Here is a 26,771-nt window from a genome sequence, read left to right on the forward strand (position 1 = left end):
AATGCAGCACTTTCCAGTAGCTCCTGACAAAGGGGAACAGCCAGAAATGTTCCCATATGAATTTAGGGGGAGCTTCAGCCTTCCCTCCCAGCCCTTACTAAAGGCACTTGGGGATGGAAGGCTCAGGGCTGGCATCCCTGCAGCCAGCCCATTTCACCTGCCTGGGGATTCGGTTTCTTTTCTGTGTGGTTTATGAGAAGTAATCCCATTCTAATCACATGCCATTTCCCTGGCAAAACCAAACCTTTAGCTTCCTCTTAACATAACTGAAAGAAAGGTATACACAGAATTTGGTGGTCCTAGCTCTTACCATGAAGAAGTTCTTGAACAAACAGACTCTCTCAAATATATAGACAGTAATACTGTGAAAATGAATATCCATTAATGTGGCATATGCTGCACCAACATCTATGCATTGGCTAGCAAGTCTAAAGTGTGCTGAGTAATAATTTTATAAACACTGAAATGTTTACCATCTGCTGCTTTTCTTGTATTTAGCAACAAACCACAAGACGAGACATTTCTATTGGTCACAGTTAAAATTTGTTATGAATTTCCTTTAAAAGGAGATCAATCATCTGAATTATAATATCCTTGCATATCAAATGTAATAATTTAAAATGTGCAAAAGGTAAGTTATAACCAATCTTAGAGTGCTTGACAATTAGGAGTGAGAATGAACACTTGTATTCAAAAAAAGACTTAGCTGCATATGCATATAGTAACCTCAAATACAATAGCCTAACTTAGAGTTGTTTTATAATTATGTTAAATAATGGGCCAAAACCTTCACTTGTGTAAATTTGTAAAATTTCATTGATTTCAGAAGAGCTTTGCTAATGTATACCTTTTAAAGAATCTGGCCACATGTGTAAAGATCTGAAAGAGAGACTGTTCTCATTTCAAGATTCCTGATGCAGCATTTACTAGAAAGGTAGAATTTGGAACATGCCCTTTCATTAACTTTGTGCACTTCATCTGACTGGATGATTTTTCCATAAGTTTGAACGGGGGAAAAAAAAAAGGGTGTCCCTCCACCCACACTGTTGGAATTGGGAATTCCAAATGCAGCAGCAAGGTGGTTAATTACCTTCCAGGGAGTATGACCACTTAAAACTATGTCAAGCTGTTGGAGCCCTCTGATGGTCCTGCCGACCTGGAAATCCCATCCACTCTATTTATCCTGGCAAAACTTAACCCATTGCATTTCACTGAAAGGGATATGTTCTGTGTATTTACAATGTGGTGTGCACATATAACTCTTGTAATTATTTATACCAACTTTTATAAAGGTAAAATATTAAATCATTGAAATTTTGGATGGTGGCAGGACAATGAATATCAGACCCTAAATATGCAGTTACGGGGAGAATTCATGTCAAGGGAGGACAATGTTCTTTCAAACTGTTCTTCAAAACAAAAGTATGTTTCAGAACTATGCTCAATAGGAAATTGCTTTCAAACACCTTTAAAATAATATTTGTTTATTCTGGAAGACATTAAGAGATGAGTCTTATAAACTGTGTGAAGATGAAGTGTAACAGATTCTGCTTCTCTGGTGGAACCAAACATTTGGAAAAGATCACCTGAGCTTGCACATAATTCAAATTAACTGTTTTCATGTTTAATACTCATATGATCAGACTCCAGCTATTAACCAACATGAAAAAATTGCTATATTCAAGTAATTAATACTGAGACAAAAAGTTGAAGGACTTGTGACTATTCTTCCTTAAAAGTGGTATAATTACCCAAGTTTTTAAACTATTATTATGTTATTGACTTTTCAAAAGAACTTATTTCTCTTCCCAAATAATACCACTATAAACAAAAATAAAAGTTGTGTTTAAATAACAGGTATTATATATAGCAAAGAAAACATTTGTATAATTTTCTATTATAATATAATGAATAAGCAGGGGGATTATGTACCATAAATTATGTACTATAAAGTCATGTACTGGGAGAACTGATTATGATTTTTGCCACCGTTTAATACTGCAATGTTTGAATTTTTATGTTTTTTGGGGAGGGGGCAATGATAAGATTTGTTTCCATAAAGTTTCTTAATCAGGTGGAGGTTTTTTAAAACAGGAAAATGACATTTCTAAGCATACTACAAGATTGACACAAATGTTAAGCTATTTTCAATTGCCTGTTTCATTAAAAGATATACATACGTATATATATGGTCATGCCAATTTTCTTCCACGATGTGATCTGAGGAAGTGGGTCTGGCCCACGAAAGCTCATCACATAATAAACCACCTTGTTAGTCTTTAAAGTGCTACATAGTCCTTTTTTGTTTCAGCTAGACTAGACTAACACGGCTACATCTCTATTATTATATATAAAGGTAACACAGTAGCTGCTTGACCCGTAGAAGTTAAACTGCAAAGTTAAGAACTCGGTCACACATTTTATAAAATGATTATAATCAAACTAAATCAGTTACTTTGATACAATTACCAATGCAACCCAATATACAAATGTTAACAAAACATTAAAATTACATAGAAAAGATTTCAAAAATGAAATTAGACAGAAAAAAGCCCATCAAAGAAGGAGTCAATCACCATATATAATTTTGGGAGATAGGAAGTAATAATTAAGCTAGTGTTTTTCAAGTATATTTTCAGCTTTAACTTACCTGCTAGCTGTTTTTACTGAAATATTTTTCTTGTGTCCTCTCTCAGATCGGTTATCCCTCAGGAGCTGAAGCTACACACAAACCACACCCCCAAAAAACAAACAAAAATTCACAATCGTGTTGGAAACGAAGCATGGAGTTAAGATAATTACATATTCATTAATTTAAAACCCAAAATTATTAGAACTCTGTAGCAGGGCTGTTGATTATTTTTTTGAGTTAACTGCAATTAATCATTCTTAATCACAGTTTTAATAGTACTACTAAACAAAGTGCCAACCAAAATTTATTAAATATTTTGAATGCTTTTCAATAGCAACACAGAATACAAAGTGTACAGTGCTCACTTTATATTTTTATTACAAATATTTGAACTATAAAAATGATAAACAGTATTTTTCAACTTACCTCATGTAAGTTCTATAGTTCAATTTCTATTATGAAGTGCAGCTTACAAATGTAGATTGTTACATAGCTGCGCTCAAAAAAAATGATGTAAACTTTAGAGTTCAGAAGTCCACTCAGTCCTACTTCTTGTTCATCCAATTGCTAAGAGAAGCAAGTTTGTTCACATTTGCAAGAGATAATGCTGCTCACGTCTTACGTACGTCACCTGAAAGTGAGAACAGATGTTCCCATGGCACTTTTATAGCAGGCACTGAAGGTATTTTTATGTGACAGATATGCTAAACACCTGTGTGCCCTTTTGCTTCAGCCACCATCCCAGAAGACGCTTCCATGCTGCTGATGCTTGTTAAAAATATTAATGCATTAATTATATTTGTGACACCTTTTTGGGGGAGAATTGTGTGCATCTTGCTCTGTGTTTTACCCACATTTTACCATGTATTCATGTTATAGCAGTCTCAAATGATGACCCAGCACATGTTGTTCATTTTAAGAACATTTTCACTGCAGATCTGACAAAACACGAAGAAGGTACCAATGTGAGATTTCTAAAGATAGCTACAGCATTCGACCCAAGTGTCATGGAGTGTGGGGAGCCACTGGGCCCTGTACCCCTATCTGCAGCCAGATGTGACTCTCAGCCAGCAGGCAGAACAGCAGGTTTATTGGTTCACAGGGATACAGCACAGAACAGGCTTGTTAGAAGCAGGAACCAGAAGCAGTCAGTATAGTCCATCTTGGTGAGAAGGGGGCCCCGAGCCAGGACCCTGGGCCCCCTCCCTGCTTCCTAACTAACACTCAGCAATGGATCCCAGCCCTGCAGGCAGCCTGGCCTCCTGCTTTGTCCAGCTTCCCAGGCAAAAGGTGTCATTTGGTCACACCCCACTCCCAGGCTCAGGTTACCATAAGCCTGGGCCATTGTGAACATACTGGCCACAGCAGCCTCCCTCAGTGAGTCACACCCAGAATTCCCATCCCCATCTAGATAGTAGTGCAGTGCCCAGAGAAACTGAGACAGTACAGAATAGTAGAAATCACATGCAACATGACAAGTGAACATAGCAAATATAATCCACACTTTGTGTCACCAAGGTTTAAGAAGCTGAAATGCCTTCCAAAATCAGAGGGACGAGGTATGCTTTCAGAAATCATAAAAGAGCAACACTTCGATGTGCAAAGTATACAACCTGATTCACCAAAAGGGAGGAAAAAACAACAAGAAATCTATCTTCTGCTGCTGGCATCTTATTCGGATGATGAAAATGAACTTGTGTTGGTCTACACTGCTTTGGATATTTATCAAGCAGGACCCGTCAGCAGCATAGACACGTGTCCTGTGGAATAGTGGTTGAAGTGTGAAGGGACATACAATTCTTTAGCGCATTTGTCGCATAAATATTCTGAGATACTGGCTACAACAATGCCATATAAAACACCTATTTTCACTCTCATAGGACACAGTGAACAGGAAGTGGGCACGATTATTTACTGCAAATGTAAACAAATGGGTTTGAGTGGACAAGGAGTAGACGTAGGACTGCATAACTTGTACGCTCTAATGTTTTATATTATTTTATTTTTGAATATAGTTATTTTTTGTGTGTAATTACATTTTAAGTTCAACTATCATGATAAAGAGATTACACTACAGTACTTTTCTAGTGAAAATACTGGGAACCAAAAATAAAGTGAGCACTGTACGCTTTATATTCTGTAACTGAAATGCAGATATTTTATAAGGTATTAAACGTCCAAAATATTTAAATAAATACCTTCTATTATTAACAGCATGATTATTCACGAGTCATTTTTTTAATTGCTTAGCAGCCCTACTTTGTCATTCTAGAAAAGATACCTCAAAAGTTGAAATTTTTATAGAAACAACAAAAGCTAACTGGCTAGTCTTTCTAACACTATTAGCTTGCACTGGTTATTAAAATAATGTAGGTTCTAGACCACCCTGTTTTTTAGATTTCTAACAAATAAATACAACATGAAGAATTTCCCAAAAATTAAATTACTTCACTATTTAAAATGTGTCTCCAATTGAAATGACACTCCTCAGTGTGAGGCTGATATGGCAATGACACAGTGAAGAATGGCTGCCAAATAATTATGCAGAGGAAACGCAAACTAATACCAAAAGTAACTAAAATCATGTTTTGAAGGAAAATAAACCTTTAACAAAAAGAATACAAAATGTGAGCAGAACTGAATAGAAAATGTAGCTACACAATGGTTGTAAAGACCCAGGTAGCACTTCACTGAAGGTGGGCAGAAAAAAATTAGGGTACATACTTAGGGACTTCACAATACCACTATAGAGATGGGCAAGTGCCTCAAATAACCAGGTTAAGAGGAACAATCTTCTTGTTGTTCAATAGTTTACATGCTACCAGGGGCGGATTGGCAATCAAAATAGGCCCAGGAAATGGGTTGAGAACGGCCCACTTTTTCACATCAAAGAATTTTAAAATTTACTCTTTGACCCCAAGTAGCCACACTCCTGACCCCTGTTAACCACACTCACTAACTCCCATTACCCAGGCCTCTGAAGGTAACACTCTCAGGGCAAGATGGACACATGACCAGAAGTAAAAGGTGTCATGCGACCCCTCTCTAAGGACTTTTCCCACCATCCTCCTACCAATAGGGATTAGTTTGCCCCCCCACCAAACTCCCCTTATGAAACTATACTGCAATTGCATTAACCCAATGTGTGTGACATTAACGAGGGGGCGGAGAGGCTAGGGGAAGTGTTCGCTCTAAGAGTTTCCTCCCATGAGCAGAATGAATTTTGTGCTGTGTACCAGTACTAAGTTCATGTGGCTTGTTTGGATGTGCCACTGTGGCACCCAAGTTATTAATACATATATTATAAATTTCTACCTTTTCCATCTGCTGCCATGTCTCCTCCCCTTGCTCCATCAGCTCTGCTGGTGCCTGCTGCCCTCCAACCCCTCATCCTCCTCTGCTGTCCTGACTCTTGCCCTTCTCACTGCCCTCAGCCCTCCTGAGACCTGCCCCCCTCCACAAGCCCTTCTCTCTTCCCTGTACCCACTCCTCCAGTAGCCCCACTCTGATCATGTGAGCTACCCCTCCTCATCCCCTCTCCTAACACCTCCCTACACACCTGCCCTGCCTCTCTCCTCTGGTGCTGGTCCCTCCCTTGCAGGTGTCTGCCCTTCTGGTTTACCCCAAGAATCCCCTGGCACCTGCACCTTCTCTTACCCCTGCACCCTCCTAGTGCCTCCCCCTTCCCTCACTGCCCCTGCTCCCTTCACCCTTTTTTTCCCCTAATGCCCATCCCCTCACCACCCTCTGCCCCCATTCCCCTCATGCCCTGTGCCCTAACACATGACTTGCTCCATCCCTGCCTTCCTCATGCCCACCCCTTCTTTCAAGCCTTCTCCCAGCACCTCCTCCTCCCCCTTCTAACCTCCAATGCCCTTACCCTTTCCTCTCACAGCATCACCCTGTTCCCCCTCCCACTGACACCTCCCCTCCTGCCCTTTTCCTCATTGTCTCCACTTGGCCCCCTGGCATTTGTTTCTCCTCCACCCTATCCCTTGGTGCCTTCCCCTTTCTTCTCTGTCCTGTGCCCCTTCCCCCCTCAGCACAAGCCCCTTCCTCTCCCACCCCTTCCCCGTTTTCCCCCTTTCCCCTCCCCCACCTTCTGCCTTCTAGTTTGCGGGGTTGGAGTCTGTGATCAGGCCCCAGAAGTCTCCGCAGCCCTGGCCCCAGCTGCTTCCGGGGCTCCAGAGCACGTGCCGGGCCTGGAGCTGGGCCGTGCAGTGAAACTCTGGGCCGGTCAGTTTTAAAGTCCCAGGCCATGATGTCATGCCACACCTGGGCGTCTCCCCTCTCAGCTATTGTGCAGCGTTTGAGCATGCTGCACATGCACTCCCTTGGCTCCACCTTGCCACGTACATGGCCGGCACCGGGGAATTTAAAGTGCGGGGCTGTGGCGCTCCGTCACAATCCCCCTCATCCTCCAGAAGCTGCCAGCCAGCCCTTCAGAGGACGGCTCATCGGGAAATTCCCGGTATCCCGCTGGGCCAGTTTGCCCCTGCATGCTACCTACTTTTATCTTGACTAGCTAATTATAAAAGCTCTAATTTAGTACATACTTATTTCAAAAATTATATAATTAAGCAAAACATTATTATTATTATACCATGGCAGGTAAAACTTATAGTCATACAATCTGGCCTTCCTTAGGGAAATTTCTATAAGATGCTTTGAGAGTCAATATTATTGGTTTTAAACTCATTCATTCTCCCTTCTTTTACAAGTCTGGAATACAGACCTATCACAGTTTCTGTTTCACATGATGACATTACATTCATTATATGATTCAGCTACAGTCTGAAAACTTAATTTACCTGACCTTCAATGCCACTTCCAAAAGTACAAAAGCATTTGTAATTATTTTACAACCCACATGGTGAAATTGTTTTTAAAATTACATATTTTTAAATAAAAATATTAATGTTACCATTACAGGTGTTATTCACATTGCAGTCAAGTTTCATGGTAGATGAAATATCAGCAGCATAACCGATGCTGGGACACCAATTAGCATGGAAAATTGCATGTCTAATCTGCATTTCAGAACTTTCAAAAGTTGTACTAAAGGTAATTTATCAAGTAATTTGAGACATTAAGGATAACAAATGAATATTTTAAATTTTAAAGTGCAACTCACAAAGTGTTAATTATTACAATCAGTAAATTTGACATCATAAAGCCAGATTCTAAAATGCTAGTGCATTTCTTCTACAAGAAATAAAAGTTTCAAATGTAACAAATATTCAAAAGTTGTCTATGTAGCTATCAGATGTCATCTAGCAAACTGTAAAATGTATTGTAAAATGTTCACAATTCACAGCTAAAACTCTAATCCACTTTTTTCATCCTGTCAGGCCTGAGAGAAGTAAAATTAAGTCTGTTTTTGTGGTTGAAAGAAGAGGAAGAAAAGCAGATATGCTGATTTAACTCTGAGCTAGCAGAGCTAGAGAAGTTCAGAATGGTCCTAAAAACCATGATGAATTTTCTAAAAATCTCCGGTATCTTACTGTGTTACATATTGTTTTCCTTGGTGCTTAAAATCTATTTGTTAGAACTTTTGTTGGTGTAATTCAGCATAGATCCACTGAAACCAACTGAGCTACATCAATTAGCCACAACTTAAGATACGACCCAATGAGTTTTTCTGTAGAGGACTGAAGTACTACTGATGGTTTTAGTTAATTTTCCTGAGTGTTTGAAAAGAACTAGTGTGTTCAAGATATGGAATAGAAATACTTATTTACAGAAAGTTCTTATTCTGTCCATAAATTTTTGCTTTACTGTATACGTAACTAAGTATTTTTCAGGTCATCAGTTAAGCAACACTGTGCTATTCAAATGCGTTTTCTTGTTAAATTCACTGATCTTAAGTATGAGGCGGCCAACATACAGCTTGTGAGATTCTTTGCAGTTTCTGGGGATCAGGAGGACTGATTGCTTTGAGCTATCTCTGTGCCAATCTGAGCTGGGGCTACTCCCCTGATATAATTCAGACTGCCCTTCATGCCAGTCTAAATCACAGTTGGCTCTCTAGGCTGCTCAGCTGGTCACAACTCTGTCTGGAATCCTCTTGGTCACTGCAGCCCTGCCTTGACATATCCCTAAGGAGGCCTCCTTCATTGGAACTCATGATGAGCTTTGTCTGCCTTTTCCAGTTTATGCACCAGGAGAATCCTCCCCCAGCATAGTCTTTATACATATCTGGTCCCTCTTTTACCTAAAGTAACAGAGACGAGTGGGTTGTGAATTTCATCCTACAAATCTGTTCTTACACAGTTTTAAATTTCATAAAAACTGTGTAAAATGGCACGTTTTCCACTACATAGAAGTACTCAGACTGTAGTTTCAGAGAAACACAAGCACTATTGTTAAAAATCAACTGCTTACCAGGATAAAATATTCTGAAATCTTAAGCTGGTAGTAAAATTAAACTGTGATGCATATCTAGTATCATTTGGTAAGTCAGCTTATTAACCAAGAGACCTTTTTAAATGCTTAGCTGTTAAATTTTTTCAACAGCTTGCAAGGAAACATGGAATTAAAGCTGCTTTGGTTCTTTTGTATTAAAATACTGACGCAAAAGTTTTGGAGTAGAGACAGTTAAATTCCTTCAAATATATGAAGCAAACTGTTCTTGATCAAAGTGGTTCTTACCTGACTATGTTCCTTCCTAGCCCCAGGGCTAAACCAGTGGCTGTAGGAGAAAAAGAAAAGAAAGGTTTAGCAATATAACCACCTAAAGCACGTGCTGTCATCTGAGCAGTTTGTGCGTGCTTTGGGGTATTTTATTGTCCACCAAGAAATGTAGCCTTTGGCTATGCTTTATTTTAATGGGATATTTTATGGAACTCTCAAAGTTTTGATAGGAATGTAAAAATGCACTCGATGCAAATTTCCACTTCTTAGATAAACTGAGTAGCCATTAACTTTAAATTTAATTATGTTTTATTCAATTAATTTATTTTGTAAATGCTAACATTTTACATGTCTTAATCTGCATGTTGAAATATAACAATTTAATTCTACCATTGTTACTGAAGTGTAAATTTTTAACTACAGGTTGGACCTCCCTTGTCCAGCAACCTCGGGACCTGACTGGTCCTGAACAAGGAGATTTGCTGAACCAGGGGAGGGCCTTCCCAGCATGACCTGTGCTGCTCTGCTGTACCCAGCTAGGGCACCAGCCAGGCCCCACTGCTGCCTGCTTGGCCATGGCTCCCCAGGCTAGTGCTCCAGGGCTGCCACCAGGGCCAGAACTCTGTGGCTACTGCCACCGCCCCAGAACTCCACGTCTGGGACTAGAGCTCCGGGACCATTGCTGCCGGTTCCCGAGCCCTGTAGCAGAGGCTGAAACTTTGCGGCTGTCTCTGCCAGCCTCTTGCTACTGTCCAGCTGCGGGGACTGGGACTCCTCTGCACCCCCTCACGGGGCTTTACTTTACAGAAGCAAAACAGTGGAATAGTAAGAGGGTACAAAATGAGCTAACATAGTGCCTTCCTTCACTGTATCCACTGGGTGACAGACTGGCTTTTATACACACCAATATCTGAAACAGGCTGCAGGCCTCCAAATGTCTTTAAGTGGCATTACACTGGGGTTTAACAGCTGCTCTTGGGGGCAAATCACAGGTAGGAGTAGTAGTAGTAGAAGAGGAGCACCTGGCACTATGCACGCACACCCCTTTTCACCATCTCAATATATTGCCCCTTCAAGCATAGCAACAATCTTAGGGGAAGGGAAACATACTTCCAGGCATTCAAATAAAACACAGAAACACCAACACATAGTTTGTAAATGAAGTTGTATTATTCTAGATGCAAATGGCAATACAGTATAATCAAAAGACTGTATTTTCAAAATGATCCCTTGAAGTAGTCAATGGAAAAGTTCCTCAGGCTATGTTTACTGAAAAACTTCTGTTTCTGAACATCCCTATTATCATGCTTAGATTTCCTACACTGCTGCAGTTACTAAGTAATGACAGGCAATGCCTTCTCCCTGCAAAAGTTAAATAGGACTCAAGAAGATTCTTAAAGACTCAAGTCAGTTTATCAGCAAAAACAGCAGTGCAGGAATCTGTAGAAAGTATTCAATGATGTTACCAGGGCTTAGGTGTTGAATCATACATAATGCTAAAATGTAAACTGTGTCTTCACAGAATTAAATGGACCACTAACTGAAGAACAATGCTAGTTATTTCTAACCCTATTTATGGGCCTCGGTGAATAATTTAATGGCTTGTAGACTCTGATTTCTAAAATGGTTAAATTTAAGATAGTTTAACAATATAACCGTTTTAAACTGAATTCTTTCCAAACTAGATCAGAACGACCCCAGAACCCCTCCCCCCAAACAGTTTAGATAATGGATTTGCAGGAAAAGTAGTGTTCCTGGAGATTTTTGCATTGTTTTCAAATGCCCTGTTTGATACTCTGAATATGCTGCATACTGTTAGACTGTTAGGGAAGACTGACAATTCCATAGTAAACCATGAAAACTTGTACCATAGCATCTAGTTCAATGGGCCCTGATCATGACTAGCTCTTAGCCTTTAATGTCAGAAGCAGTCGTCTAGTGTGACCTCCTGTTCATTGCAGGCCATAGAACCGCATCCGCCCTCTCCTGTAATAGACCTTTAACCTCTGTTAGAGATACCGATGTCCTTAAATCATGGTTTAAAGACTTCCAAGTTACAGAAACTCTACCATTTATACTAGTTCAAATCTGCAAGTGATCCCTGCCTCATGAAGAGGAAAGTGAAAAACCCTCAGAGTCTCTGCACATATGACTGAGAGGAAAATTCCTTCCTAAGCCCAAATATGGTTATCAAATGACCCATAATATAAAGTCATAATCCCAGCGACTTTTTCTATAGTGAAGGGGGGGAAGGGAGAGAACCCCAGGAACTGGAAACTGAGAAACTGAGTTTGTACACTCCCACACAGAACTGGTTGGGGGAGGGGAGGTGTCTGAAAAGAGAGAGAGAGAGAGAGAGAGAGAGAGAGAGAGAATGAAACATGCATGTTAGAGTTAATGTAGCAGAAGAAAGGTCAGTGCCCTCTCAGCCCAAGGTCCGTGGGAGTCCATGAATATAAGTTACTTCTACTTATAAATAGAGCAAATCAGGAACAGTCATGTATATTAAAACACTCACAGGAGGTTACTTATCTGTAACTGGATGTTCTTTGAGGTTCTGTAATCCCTATCTGTATTTCACTGTGGGGTTCACTGTGTGCCCCAAGCTGGAGTATTTGAAAATAGTATTCGTTGGACCCTGTCTACAGTCTTGGCTCACCTCATGCTCCGAGCAATGGGATAAAGGATGGGACAAACCAACAATTTGATAAGATCCAAAGTAGAGGGAAGAAGGGTAGGTTGTGGAATATAGATAAGGACCACACATTTTGAAGAATCTCCAGTTACATAAGTAACCTCTTCTTTTTTGAGTGATGGTACATATCGTATTACACTATTAGTGACTGGCAAGCAATACCTAAGTAGTTAGAAAGGTGTGAGAATGTAGGCAATAGGGCTGAACAGAGTACTGCCACCTCAAAAAAGGTATCAAGAGAAGAGTCCTGCACTAGGGAATAATGTCTTGAAAAATATGTGAACAAAGCCCCATATTGTGACTTTACATATGTCCAGGAGGGGTATCTGTTGATGAGACACCATAGTTATTGCTTGCTTTCTAATGGAATGAACTCCTACCCCATTGTGGGACAGGATTCAAAAGGTAATGGCAAAGTAGAATGCAGCCAGAGATCCATCTAGAGATTGTCTAGATCAGTGGTTCACAAACCGTCATGCTCCCCCTCCCCCATAGCAGCAAAACTTGTTGGGGGAGGGGGGGGGGGAACTGACTGGGGCCAAAAAACAAAAATTGCAGCAAAACGTGTGTGTGTCTGGGGGTGCAGGCGGCAGGAGCGGGGGGGGGGGGGTGCTGGGGCTCCTTGCACCCCCCTGGGGTGGAATTTCTTCACGCCCCACATTTTGGGAACCCATGGAGATGGCATGCCCTCTGAGTTCGTTATAGGAAGGAACCGTCTTGGGGACCTGTTTTCTATAGATAAAAAGTCCAGGCTCACTGAACATCAAGAGTATGTGGAGTACTTGTTCCTCTGAGGAAGCACATGGTTTTGTAAAGAACAAGGGACAGTGAATGGATTGGTTTAGGATGAAATTCTGAATCTACTTTAAGGGGTGAATTTGGGATGTAGAATAAAGAAATGTAACCTTTATGGAATATAGTGTAAGAAAGATCTGCCATCATTATTCCAAGTTTGCCAACCTCTCTCATGGAAATAATGGCTACAAGAAAGGTAACCTTCACTGAAATGAGAATTATAGAACAAGTAATTAAAGGCTCAAATGGGGGGATTTGTGAGTATTCAGGGAACAAGGTTCTAGTCACATAAGGGAACAGAAAGCTCTGAGTAGGTTCTTATTAAGACTTTCCAGAATCTATTGATCAATGGATATGTGAAGCCCAAGTAGCCTCGAGAAGTTAGATGGTATGCACTGATCGCCAACAAATGGACTTTCAAGGAGCTAACAGATTAACCTGGTGACTTCAAAAGTTGGATTAGTCCCTGGTAAGAGGAATCAATGTGGTCTCCAGCAGAACACATCCTTATTGTGACCAAGAAGAGAAACTCTTCAATTTAACTAGATAACATTTTCTAATAGAGTCCTTTCTACCATTAGAGAGAATGTATTGGGCATTTGTGGAGCATGAACATTCTAGCGATAATGTCCAACCCAAATATCAAGGACTGAAGTGAATCAGGTGTGGATTCATTAGTGAGAAGAACTATTCTTTTGGTTATGGAAACATGCAGGATGTCTGGCAGTTTGTGCTGGAGTCTTCTGAAGCTCTCTAACAACTCTGCAGAGGAGGTCCTGGAAGTCAAGGAGAGGGAAGGGGCCACACTTCATTGTGTGGGGATGATGATGGCAATCTTGCTGATTCCAGTGGAACTGTTAGATCCGGAGTGTATTGTCCATCTTTTTCTGTTGACTCTAGGGGTTGATTTACATCTCTTGAAAGAGAAGGAAAGGTGACTCTTTGGCAAACTGGATTAATTCTGCAGAGGGGTACTGGTCCTAAGGTCCCCAAGGTAGTCAGCAGGAGAGGTCAATAGGTGGTCATTGCATGGGTTACCAGTGCCTCCTAGTTAGATGAGGCAGGGGGTGATTCCAAACCTATCTGGGACTTTAGGATCATGAAAGACAAATAAGATAAAGGAAGAATGGCTCATCAGATGGCTCAGTCTCTAATTCTGCTTCCAATAGTACCAATCAGTTCTGTTGGGGAGAAGATATATTCTGTTAACTGTCGATTAGCTCCTTCCAGCGGCTGATCCCCTTGGAAGTGATATTAACTCCTTGAAAACAGAGGGCAGCTGGGCAGCATTTGATTTTTTCCTGATCAGCTACACAAGTTCACAGCTTACATGGAAGCTGCAGTGTACTACTCAAATGTGATACAAGGGATGGAGGTGTTGCCATGAGAGATGAATCTAATGCTAAACATTAATTATTGAAATACTTACAAACCAAGTAATTCTTATTTTTGTGGAATGAAGCTGAAGTGATACTAAAGGTTCCAACCCAGAGCACTCAGTAGTGAGAAGGAACTGAAGAGGCATCTTTATCCCTTCAGCTGGAGGCACAAGGTGAGCTGGGATGTATGCATGGATCAATGGACACTACTTTCAAACACTCTAGCTCTGGGAACATGTTGAGCATGCATAAGTCCACAGAGGAATAAAATAGGGACCAATCTCTCAAAGAATGCGAGGTATTCACATTATCACAGTAACAGACACAGATTATAAAATTTTGGCTGGGAAATTAATGCCAATGATGCCTTTATTATATTGTACCTTAATTTAATTTAATTTTTAAAGTATACCTATTCATTTTCTTATTTTTAGATTAATCGCTAACAGCTATGTGAAGAGATGCCATTTATGGTTACATTCTTTTTGGTAAGTTTTTTGGTAAACTTGGTGTTTTGGATTCCCTGTCTGAAAAAATAAGAAAATCACGTCTTTTATATATTGCACAGTACTCAAAGGACATCAGAAAACACTTCTACTAACAATATCATCTGAACACAATAAGCTGATCTATGGTAATGATATGCTGGAATATAGTGATATTTCTTGTCAGAAAGTCCTTAAACAATTAATTCAGGCTTTTTGATTCTTGGAAGTTATATGAGAACCAATTCCCTCACAGGATACTTAATGCATCACACTTAAAAGTGTTAGGTATTGTATTTTCATTGTGAAATGTAGTTTGACATCCCTGAACTTGTTATTCCTTCTAAGAAGAAAACCACTTCAAATGTCTTTACACAATTTTTTTGTATTTGTTACTTAGCAGATCTGTGAACATTTATAACATGACAACCTTTTAAACATAAGTACATGCATAAAAAAACTTAATAAAATTACATTTAACACAGCACTGAACTACACTTATTAATTAAAAACCCACGGGAAGCTTAAAAGGTTGTACTACTGTCCTTAGGATATGTCCTATAATTGGGTCAGGGATCTCATGTATTCAGTGTCTATTTCAGTGTGTAGCACAATATAGCTTTGGGCCTCAGAAGGTACTATAATACAAATAATAAAAATAGTGACAACTTCTACCACTGATACTCACTCACTGTGATGAGAATCTTGGGACAAGTGAACCGTTTTCTTGTTGCCTGGGCCTGGAGTGCTAATCTAAGAGGGGAAAAAAATAAAAATAAAAATGCCACAAGTTCTTGGACTGAACCACATGTACACTATTTCTCTGTAGAAAGAATATATACTACCTACTGAAATAGAAACACACAAAGTACAGTGAAGACAGTTAGTAGTACTTTCCATTGATAGCAAGTAATATTTTCAAAAGAGTCTAAATGATTTAGGAGCCTAACCCCAGTTTTGAAAGGTGATTCAGAAGTTTAGGAGTCTTATGGATCGATTTTCAAATGTGCCTACATATCTAATGATGCAAACAGGTGAATGGTGGGACTATAATAGAAATTAAGTGCCGAATCTGCTTAGGTGCTTTTGAAAATGTCAAAAGATGCCTATCTGCATCTTTAGGCACCTAAATACTTTTTACAATGGGATTCAGATAGTTTTGAAAATCTGACCCAGAAAGTATTGTGTCTTAAGAAATGTAGAAAAACACAAAGATATGATGTTAAGACTGGAATTTTCAAATGGCTCTTAAGGGGAAAAGACTCCTTTGAAAACCCAGGTTTGAATCTCAAATACAGAGAAAATGCTAATGAAAATAAAAGGTAAGTAAAAAGTACATATAACATTGTAACTTTTATATAACTACATTGTGGTTGTATTCTTCCTTAATTTCAACTGCAATAAAAAAAAAATCAGGATTTTTAAGACGATTACATAATTATCTTATATAGTCTCCTCACGCAGCACAAACAGGCTTTGAAAAGGGATGGAGGTGGATAACAGAGCTTTGTGGTATTGTGCAGTAGTACAGCAGAGCGGCCTCCTTTTCTTCTGCAGCACTATTTACTATGCATACAGACAGGAGGTGGAGCTAAGGGTATTAGGAAACACCTGCTGACTATACACACATGCAGAAAGAGTGCTGAAATTACTGCTATTTGGAGCAACAAATCCTCTTACAATTACATACTTTAAAGTCTCCAGCGCATAAAGTCTTATACAGGTTGAACCTCCCTGGTCTGGCACCCTTGGGACCTGAGCTGTCCTTAAGGAGGGATTTTGCTGAACCAGGGGAGGTCATTTCTGCCCCTCTGCCACCAGCTCCCCAGCCCAGCTCTGCTCCTGGCCTGGCCTCCTGGTAGGTTCCCCCCATGCAAGTAGCCCATGGACCCGCAGCTGGGGCTCTCAGCTTTGCTGCCATAGACTACCGCCCCGCCGCCAGTGCTCTTAGCCCTGCCAGCCCTGCCGTGGCAGCACCGGTCCTGCCAGCCCGAAGTCAGGACTCCCACCCCTTTCCTCCTCCTCCCTCTCCCCACAGCAGACTGCTGCTGCCAGGGATCCTGACCCTGCCAGCCCTACCCAGGCAGAACTGGCTCCACTGCTGGGGTTCCTGGCTCTACCAACCCTGCTGCAGCAGGCCTGCGGTCTCACTGCTGCGGCTCCTGACCACATCACAGCAGACTGCTGCCCACCGGAGCCTGCTGGAATTTCAGCCACCCTGCCACTGGCTCAGCCAGACTCCTGAGGCAGGGCTCCTAGCTGCTGTCCTCCCAGCAGCAAGCCTGGCTGGGTTCCCGGCCTCCGCAGGGTTCCTGCCTCTGGCCCTCCACAGGTGTCTCCTGCTTCTGGCTCTCCATCTGACCATGGATGTTGCCAGACCTGGGAGTCCCAGTTGAGAGAGGTTCAACCTGCAGTCACTAAACGGCCAAAGTCAGCGGAGGGAGGGGAGGAAGCTATGCTGCCAGGACTGAATGCAGACTTGGAAACCACACAAACAGCTGATATGCACATATTGTCTGGGACCATTGGGGTTTGTTGTGTTTTTTACCTATGTATCTTCTGTTTATCCACATTTGACATGTCATCACTCATCAGGAGGATGATACATTACATTTTCAAAGACAACAAATCACTGAATATTTTATAGAAGCAAATTTCCTCTATTCTTACACATTTTTATGCAGAAGAACCACCATCAAGTCATCTTAAGATTTAGGTCTGGAAAATGTTCATATAATACCAAGGGTATCTTTTGAAATCTCCACAGATTCAAAATATTTGTCCAGTTTTAGAGTAATTCCCTATCTACAAATTGGGAATGAACAGAACTTCTTACAATTAATAGAACTTGTAAAGGGCATCTATTTTACTAGTCAGTGATTAGCCTAATGCAACGACTCCTAAAATGGTTTGACAGCAAATGACATAGCAACATTATAACTTGCTACCAGAATTATACCAATAGAAAATAAGCAATTCCAGACAACAATATTTGACAATTTTTAGTCAGTTTTAATGGAGATGAAAGAAGTCTTGCTTATTTACTAAATAATAACAAAATTGCAATCAAAGCTTTCAAACAAACTTCCCCAGGAATGATGTTTCATTTTACCTTATAATTTCAGCATGACACATTATTTGACAAATATGGACTTTGAAATGCTAATGAACTAAAATGTTTTAAATGTATATGCAATCGGGAAGTTACAACCTTGATAACCAAACTGTTACTAGAACACTATAGGTAAACATGTGGCTCAGTGCAAGAGAGTTATATCCTGCATTAATCTCAAAATGAGGTTTTCATGCTATTCCAGCGGGTATCCCTGGAATATAGTAATCCATTTTCTACACTGTGAGTATAAGAAAAGCCGACTGTGCCTATGTCATGCTTTGTTAGAGGTTCATGATCACATTATCTCATGGTGGACCTGACACTTTTATTCAGTTTACAGTATGTTCTCTGTACAGGCAACTTATTTCCTTTGCCAGGGTTGCTGACAACCTTTTCCACACTATATTAATCTTGTTTACTGACTTTATCTTGGTACAAATATCAGAAAACTGAACTTTTTATCTCCGGGAGAAAATAAACAACATGTTGACAGAAGCAGAAGCTATTTTCTGGACTAAAATTGGTTGTTTACCTGCAGCCATACTTATGGAAAAATGCTTAAGTCTCCAACTTGCTTGAAATACATAATCCAAAATTTAATAAGAGTAGACATTTCAAGACACCAATCTGATAAATGGTCAGGTATAAAACAATATTTTAATATTAAGAAATATATTCTGCAAGCATTTATACTGATTATAAAAATTCTCTCAATCTAGTTATAATTCATTAGCAAGCATATTGTTCACACTTCTCCTACATATCAAAAGTGACTTCAGTTACTAAATTGACATAGAGGATTTATAAAATTAAATGCACAACACACACGTGAGTATATAAGCTATAAGCGTTATTATAACATAATAATTATATATTGAATTTAGATTTGCAACACTGCCCTAATTCATGAGAAACACACTAATAGAGGGTAATAGTCTAAGGTCGATGTTAGCAATACAAGATATAGATGTCTTCTGAATCTTCTAATAAAGAAGCCAATTGCCTTTTAGGTGTCACTCTAGGAAGGAAGGAGTCAGTTGGAAGGACACAATGAGCAAGATGAATGGTTAGCTAACTGGCTGGCTTCACTAACCAATATGAGATATTATGGGAGTTGCCTACAACTGTTTCTATTTACCAAATTTCCAATGCTCAGAAGGAAATTCAAGAAGATAATAAAATTAATAATAATGACCATCTCCACGGCCAATAGTAATAAAGCATAAATATAGCTTACAAATATTGACGCACACAGTCTTTGGACTTGCATCTGATGAAGTGTGTCTTTGCCCACAAAAGCTTATGCTCCTACACTTCAGTTAGTCTATAAGGTGCCACAGGACTCCTCGCCACTTTTGCAGTCTTTGGTAGTATAAATGTTTTAGGGACATGAGTTTGGGATGACCACCTGACTTCTGTCTGAGTTAAGTGCATACTGAAATAATGATAACTAAAGGAGAAGTAGGATTTTGTATGCAATTTTTGCAGGTAATGGACTGGACATGAGCAACACATCTCAAAGAACAACAATTACAAAAGATGGGTAATGCCTTTTTCCCTTTTTGAGTACTTGCTCATGTCTTTTGCACTGTAGGCGACTCACAAACAGAATCTTTGGAGGTGGGCTCCCAACTCAAAAGCAGATTGCAACATAGCTCTGCCAAATCCAGCATCGTCACAAGCTTTCTAGGTCAGTATTTAATGCAATCTAAATGTGTGAATGGAAGACCAGATCATAGCCCAAAGGATTTCCTGGATAAGCACCAGGAAACTACCAGAAGTAGAACCCTTTCCTTTTTATGTCTCAAGGAACCTTTTCCACAGCCCCAGATGCAGCAGGTTCTTAACTTACTGAATGACGAGTTGCTCCAGAGAAAGGTCCTTGAAGAGGGACAAGGAAGGACAGAGCCCTACAATATTATCTCCAGGCGGCAGTGGCCCATAGTAACCAGCAACCAGGCAGAGCAGTAAGGGAACATGTGGTCGAAGAAAGGTAGGAGAAAAGAGGAGACTAAGACTAAGGGGAGATAAGATAGAGGTCTATAAAATTATGACTAGTGTGGAAAAAGTAGATAAAGAAAATTTACTTAAAGAGGTAGTAGATTTAAAACCAAACAAAAGCAAGTATTTCTTCACACAATGCAAAATCAACCTGTGGCACTCCTTGCCAGAGGATGTTGTGAAGAAAAGGACTTTGACAGGGTTCTACAAAAGAACTAGATAAATTCATGGAGGATAGGTCCATCAATGGCTATTAACCAGGATGGGTAGGATTGGTGTCTGCAGCTTCTGTTTATTAGAAGCTTGGAATGGGTGACAGGAGTAGGGATGTTAAATGGCATTTAATCAGCTAATTGACTAGTGGATGGGGGGAGGGGGAGGAGGAAGACTGCAGAACCACAGCAGGGTTAGCTCCTGGCTGAAGGAGCTAATTCAGCTGTGGCTTTGCCTTTTAAATGTGTTAAGAGATGCTATGCTCTTCATATAATTAAAAGACTGAAGGCTGGGGGCGGGGGCAGGGCGCGAACCGAGAATCAGCTATCTCGATTTGCACCCAGTCCCCACTGCTGCACTTGTGCTTTTTAAGTGTATTAAGAGCCGTCATAATAGAGTTCTTAATACATTTAAAAAGCACAAGTGCAGCGGAGGGGACTGGGCATGAGCCAGGAATTAGTTGATTCCCAGCTTGCACCTGGTCCCCCACTATGCCTCTGCCTCCCCCTAGCACAGGCTCCTGCTCCCCACTTTTGTTGCCTCTCTCTGAAAGCAGGGGAAGCAACTAGTTGAGTCTCTAGTCGGCTAGTTGCTTACATCCCTAGACAGGGAAGGGATCACTTGATGATTGCCGTTACTATGCATTTCCTCTGGGGCACCTGGCATTTGCCACTGTCGGAAGACAGGATACTGGGCTGAATGGACCTTTGGTCTGAACCAGTATGGCCATTCTTACGATCAGCATTGAGACAAGGACCTTCATGATTGAGGTGTGCAATAACGGTACCAGGGCTTTTTCCTTAGCAAATTGCACTGAGACTGCAGCAATCGCAACCATGGAGCCAGAAACCAATGGTAAGTTTGCAATGATCTCAACGATGGTACTGGAGTCTCTTGGTGTCGAAAGTGTGCCATAGTCTCAAGGGATCAGCAGCATGCCAGTGCTCCCTGGGAAGACCTATTGACAGGCTTGCCCTCTTGGGGAGCCTTCAGAGAGGCTGTACAAGGGTGGTCCTTTGGCCCCCCTTTTTGTGTATGTCCTTCAGTTTGACGGGGTGTCCCGAATAAACAAGTTCCAGTCTCGCCAACCCCCCCGGCGTGCGTGTCTAAATTCGGGCTTGCCGCCCCTTTCTGGCCTCCAGACCGTGCGGTGCAGGGTAGAGGGGCCCAGGCCCTCCCTCTCTCACAGGCCCCAGCCCAGGGCCCTAAAGACAGGCTCTAGTAGTGTCCTGTCCAGCTGGTGGGGTTAATACCCGAAATTCACCAGCCCACCAGCACGTCCTCAAATGCCCTGCTCTGGGCTGCTTCCTACCCCACTAACCACCGATACATTCCCCTCCTTCCTCTCCAGCCTATCCTCTTGCTCTCCCACCTCTCCAGGTTCCTCTCCTTCCTCTCCCCCTTTCAATTCCCTCCCAGAGTCGCTCTCACTGACCTCACCTGCTGACCTCTGGGTCAGGGACGTCCTGAAGTTCCTGATGTAGCCTGGAGCGTGGGGTTCCCCCCAGGGTCCAGGCCCACGCCCGTCAGCTGGGCCGCGGCTGCCGAACAGCGCACGCAAGGGGCCCGCATCACCTTCCCCGCCGCGAGGAGCACGTGCGCCGCCGCGAGGAGCACGTGCGCCACCGCGAGGAGCAGGGTAAGGCAGATTGGCCCCGGCGGAACAGGGCCGCTCCGACCCATCACAGAGGCCTAAAGCACCAATTTCACTGACAGTGTGGGTGAAGGCCAGAGATCCTTTGGTGCTTGAAACCAGAAAGGTATAGGTGCTGGCAGGAAGGTGAGGCCTATACTGCTCATTGGAGTTGGGCCTTTTGCCTGGCTACCTGCTCCAACCAGAGATGATCGGTTGTTGGGCTCCAGCATGGGTGGGGAACATAGGACAGGTCACTTATTCTTAGCTGACATTTTTGTTGGCACCACAGAGCCACATTTCTTAGTTCTCTTCATTGGTACTGGTAACAACAAATAGTGCCACACAGGCCCTGGTGTCACAACCATGCACCGGTCCATGAAGTTAAATTACTGGGTGACTCATGTTGGGCTTGGATGCCAGGTCGATTCCATAGAGGAAGTCCCTCTTTTTTTGGATGTGAGGTCAAAAGTTCTTAGATACCTGGCACTTCTCTTTAAAGTATGCTTCCCTTCCCCCCCCCCCATGCACTGGAGGCAGCTGCCATGACGGTCGTTAACAAGCATAGGCTTGTTACAAAAACTGTAGGGCTTAAAGCCCAGATATGGAGGTAAGCCCCACTGGAGGCAATGTCCCCACTAGGGATGTAAATGACTAGTCAACTACTGGATAAGCATATGCTTATAGGGTAGTTGAGTAGTTACTTGACTAGTCGTTTCCCTGCCGCCGCCTCTATTAGAGAGGAGTGGGGGCTGGGGGAGCAAAGTATTATATATTTTTATATAATATTTCTTATTATTTTTCATCACCCATTTATTATCACCAATTTTATTCCATACTTCATTAGGATGTTAGAATACCTACTTTTGCATCCGACTTCACTGCTTATTCATGATTTAACTAGAATTGGTAGCATCTTATGGAAAGATGTGTATGTATGTATCTGCCCCAATCTGAATGTCTACTTCCTCCCTCTCGAGATCCTAAATACTTCATTACCAGACTGTGATGATTATAAGTTATATTATAATAAATTAATATCTGATTGTTAAAAAATGTTTCAAGAGATTAAAAATGAGCTTTTATTGGTAGTGTCAAGAACTCAAACAGATACAACTACATTCATAGTATCTTAAATAGTTATGCTTACGCAGTTCTCTGAACCCCGTGGTTTGGCTTCTCTATTACATTTTTATTCACCCACCAAATGCTCTCTTGCTCCAGTGCCCACAATGACAAACACTGAAGGTGGCAGACTGCCATTCCAGAAAAGAGCCTCTATATTGTATAACCTACTGTTCTAGCTCAGTGATGCTCGGTCAATGAAACCTCACACCCTCAAGGCTTTATGTCTCCAGAGCACAACTGTTCTGCAAGTGACTCCTTGCCAGTTTGTAAAGACCCTGAAGTTTGCTGCTACTCCTTTTATGGTTCTTAATATGACAGTGTTACTGGGAAACGAACAACAATTTTAAAATGTGGCAGACTCTATATGACTGACCCCTACTGTGTTCAGACATGACACCAGAAAAATGTACATACGTGATAAAGGAAGGAAATCAGCTCGAGAAACAGGCCAAAAAACATGGACACTAATCTTAGATCAAACAGACAAAAACAAAGATCCCAGTAGATTGTGTACTATAAAAGCAAACCAACAACCGCCTTCTCCCTCATTGTGGCTAAAATGCTGTACCTTGGTGTGAAAAGCTAACTCCAAACACAAATCTTCCAGTGACTTGAATCATACACATTTTTTTCCAAGTTTTCCAGTTTCAGACAACTGATCAAAATATCCTTACCGCTTTACATATGGTTCCCATTTGAAAGATTAACAAAATGTTACTTAAGTATGAGACTGATGAAAAGCCACCTGTAATTCTCTAAGTCAGGGGTCAGCAACCTTTTCAAATCAAAGAGCCAAACTACACCAAAATTCAGAACAAGTGGTCAACTAAGAGCGGTATAAGAATGCCCATTTGCATGACTGAAAATATACTACTTAATATTATTGATAACTGACATAATGATTAACAATAGCATAAGTGAAACACTGTACTAAGACTTTATTTAATGGGACTTCTGCTACTGCATCTTCTCACACTTACATCGTAACCGGTCAAATCCAACTTCATGAATGCATTCAGGCTGTCTTCTGTCAATCTTATGGGAGAGGGTTGGGATGTGAGGGGTGCAGTCTGGGTTGGTGTGTATGGGGGCTCCGGGCAGAAGGTTTGAGTGTATGATGAACTCAGGGCACAGGGTTGGAGGGCGTGGGGGTGCAGGAGTGTTATAGCAGGGGGATTGGGATCTGGGAGTGCAGTAATCTGGGTTGAGGTGTATGAGGGGCTCGGGGCAGGGGGCTCTGGTGTATGAGGTGCTCAGGACATAGTGATGGAGGGTGTGGGAGTGAAGGAATTTGGGGATGTGGAGTATGAGTGGCTCAAGTTAGGGGGTTTAGGTGTATGATGGGCTCAGGATTGTGTGTGTGGGGAGTGCAGGAGTGTTAGGATGCTGTGGACGGATGGGGGCTGCGTCCCATTTGGGGACTTGTTGGCCAGCTTCATTTTTACATAAAGTAAAATATTGTGTCCAACACAAAAAGGTTTTAACATTGTCTTTATTTATGGCAGGGGCAGGGAACCTTTTTGGGGTTAGGGCCACTGACCCTCAGAAAAAAATCAGCTGGGGACCATACAAGAGAGAAGCAAAAAAACCAACCCCTCCAAAAACCTCCAACCCTCACTGATGTGACCCGCAACTGACACACCTCACTCCTCTGGCACTCCAGCCCCATGCGGGGGATGGGGGAGGAGGAGTCGCAGGGAAGAGAGAGTGAGGACTGAGGTTCAAGGCCTTAAGCCAGATTAGCTCTTCTGGGTTTCCAGGGTTAGTGAATTTTGTGGGCCCCTCCCAGGCTCTAGGGTGGGGCCAAAAATGAGGGGGTCCAGTGTGCGGCACAGAATTGCCAGTGAGTAGAATAGGGATGGCGGTATAGGATGTGGGTGGGAGGTAGGGTGCAAGAGCAGGCTGGGGGTACGTGTCTAGCCAGAGGGGAGGGGGCAGGAGCCGGGTGGGAGTGCAACGTCTCTGTGTGGAGGGAGGAGTGGGGTGTGCAGGGTCTGGGCAGTACTTACTTGCTTTTTGTGCCTGCGTTGCTCTCAGGCTCCCTGTCCCAGGCATGGTTTATCGCTACTCCATTGGCCAGATGCTGGCCAATGGAACAGCGGCGGGATCCCTAGCCTGGGAACCAATCATGAGCAGAACCCAACCTTGAGGCACCTCATGGGATGAGCCTCGACACAACTCCAATAGGCCCTCTCAGCCTTGCATACACCATCCAGCGGAAGCCTGGGAGCAGCAACAGCATCCCGCTCCTATTGCCTCCGCAGCTCAGCCAGTACCTGGGTGGTCTCCAGGGATGAGTATCTCTCAGGAAGGATCTGCAGGCAGTGCTGGAAAAAAGCACACATGCCTCTCCTTCAGGAAATCCAGCCGCTCCTCATCCTCAAAGCCTAGATTCCTCCCCCGCCATCTTAGCTGCCCTTCCCACCACATCCCGGCGTATTCAATGTACATCACCACCACATCCGGCGCAGCTAGATGCGCTCACTCACGTGATCTCTGCGTTCGTGTCTACTAAGACAAGAGATGCCTCCTAGATTAAAAAATTATTTTAAAATCTAAGAAAGTTTGGGGCTTTCTGCACCTCCTAAACCACCCCACAGGAACCTGGTGCTGGCTCCAATCTTGCAAGGGCGCAAGGCTGGATTGCTCCTAAGTGATCCTTAGGTTGCTGACCCCTGCTCTAAATGTTACATAAAAGAGCTAAAATATTTTAAATTTCAGTTCTAAAAGCAAAGAAAAACAGGAATTTTTTGGTAAATGTATTTTACTACATTATATCTTCTTTGAATTTAAGATCAATTACTTTACTAGTTCACCCATGTTCCTCCTGCAGATCCATTGCCGGGACCTTAGACTCCCGGGGGAGGGGCAGAGGGCGGCTTCAACCAACTCCCCCTCTTTCCCACTCAGGTCCCTCCAGCAAATCCATTGTTGGGACCATAAAAACCACCCCTCTCACAGGAAGGGTAAAGTGGACTATAGTGATGGGGGGTTGGCTCCTAAACTTACGAGTCCCCAACTACACCCAGATCGCTCTATCATCAAGTACCTCTTCTTAATTCCTTTCTCCAAGCCATTTATCCATCCTTCTTTTAGAAAGAACCTGCACTCTGCTATACTCTTAATTGAGGAGTTGCAACATATGGCCTACCACCTCCGCCCCTCCCCCCCCCCCCAATCATATTATGCAGGAGCAAAGCTCACATGAACCTGGCGAAAACCCCTTAATTGAACCTGGTCAATACGGCAGAAGGGGAAAATTCCTTCCCAGGCCCCCCCTCTTCCTAGCATAATGCCCACAGCAGATACACCCTACCTGGTATATTTGCCAACAAAATAAGGAGGGCGAATAGGCACTGCTGAGACTGCTCTGTGAAAAGAGCAGAGGGTCCAACTACAGCTGACATTTTTAAACCCCTTAATACTGGGAAGTGAGTCAGCTACTGCACTGGCCCTTTTTTCAACACTTTTATATTTCCCCTCCTCCCTCAAGCCATCAAGAATTGCTCTCCTCTCTCAGACAGCCAGACAAATGCTCTCCAGCTTAAAATGAAACAAAATTTGTAGACAAAATAATGGGTCTGAGTATCTTTTGAGAAGGGCTGGAAAGAGTTATGAAGCTCACTACAATCACTGAGGGACACATCTTGCTCTTGACTTGCTCAGGACTTATTTTGGTGTCAAAAGTTTGGAATGTAAAGAACGAAGGGAAAAAACAGAAATACTTTAGTCAGAGAAAACCAGAGCTGTGGAAAGGAACAAGCATGTGAAAAAGTTGAATGAAGAAATTCTTTTCTATTACTGAACAAGTGAGACAGAACCATGTGTATGTTCTGAAAACAGCAATCCCAGGACCACATCCTGGCTCTAGATACATGAACAATTGAGCATACCAAACAAACAGGTGGTCCAATGAATTTCATGAATTGATATGCTAACCGAATAAAACAGGCTAAAGTGCATCTCAGACAATGTAAATCAAATGTTAGTAGAACTACAGATTAAACAATAAATTTAACTACTTTGCTATCCAATTCAGAAAACAAAACAAAATGTATCAAA

At 42.1% G+C, this 26,771-nt stretch overlaps 1 protein-coding gene across 3 annotated transcripts in view; it reads right to left on the reverse strand.

The window, feature by feature from the left end:
* The window catches only part of GPATCH2 (G-patch domain containing 2), a 176,829-nt gene that overhangs the window by 37,782 nt on the left and 112,276 nt on the right, over window positions 1-26,771 (reverse strand). The window contains exons 6-8 of one of the 3 annotated variants that reach the window (XM_006137344.4): window positions 15,308-15,372; window positions 9,284-9,323; window positions 2,651-2,721 (exon numbers count right to left, since the gene is read on the reverse strand). In XM_006137344.4, coding sequence (XP_006137406.1) covers window positions 2,651-2,721; window positions 9,284-9,323; window positions 15,308-15,372 — 176 coding nt within the window. Of the gene's footprint in view, window positions 1-2,650; window positions 2,722-2,785; window positions 3,264-9,283; window positions 9,324-15,307; window positions 15,373-26,771 lie in introns of those variants that run through there. The other 2 variants (XM_075925204.1, XM_075925203.1) reach the window with 2 other exon arrangements.

The sequence above is a fragment of the Pelodiscus sinensis genome, chromosome 3 (assembly GCF_049634645.1).
Source record: "Pelodiscus sinensis isolate JC-2024 chromosome 3, ASM4963464v1, whole genome shotgun sequence".
In the NCBI taxonomy this organism is placed as follows: Eukaryota; Metazoa; Chordata; order Testudines; family Trionychidae; genus Pelodiscus; species Pelodiscus sinensis.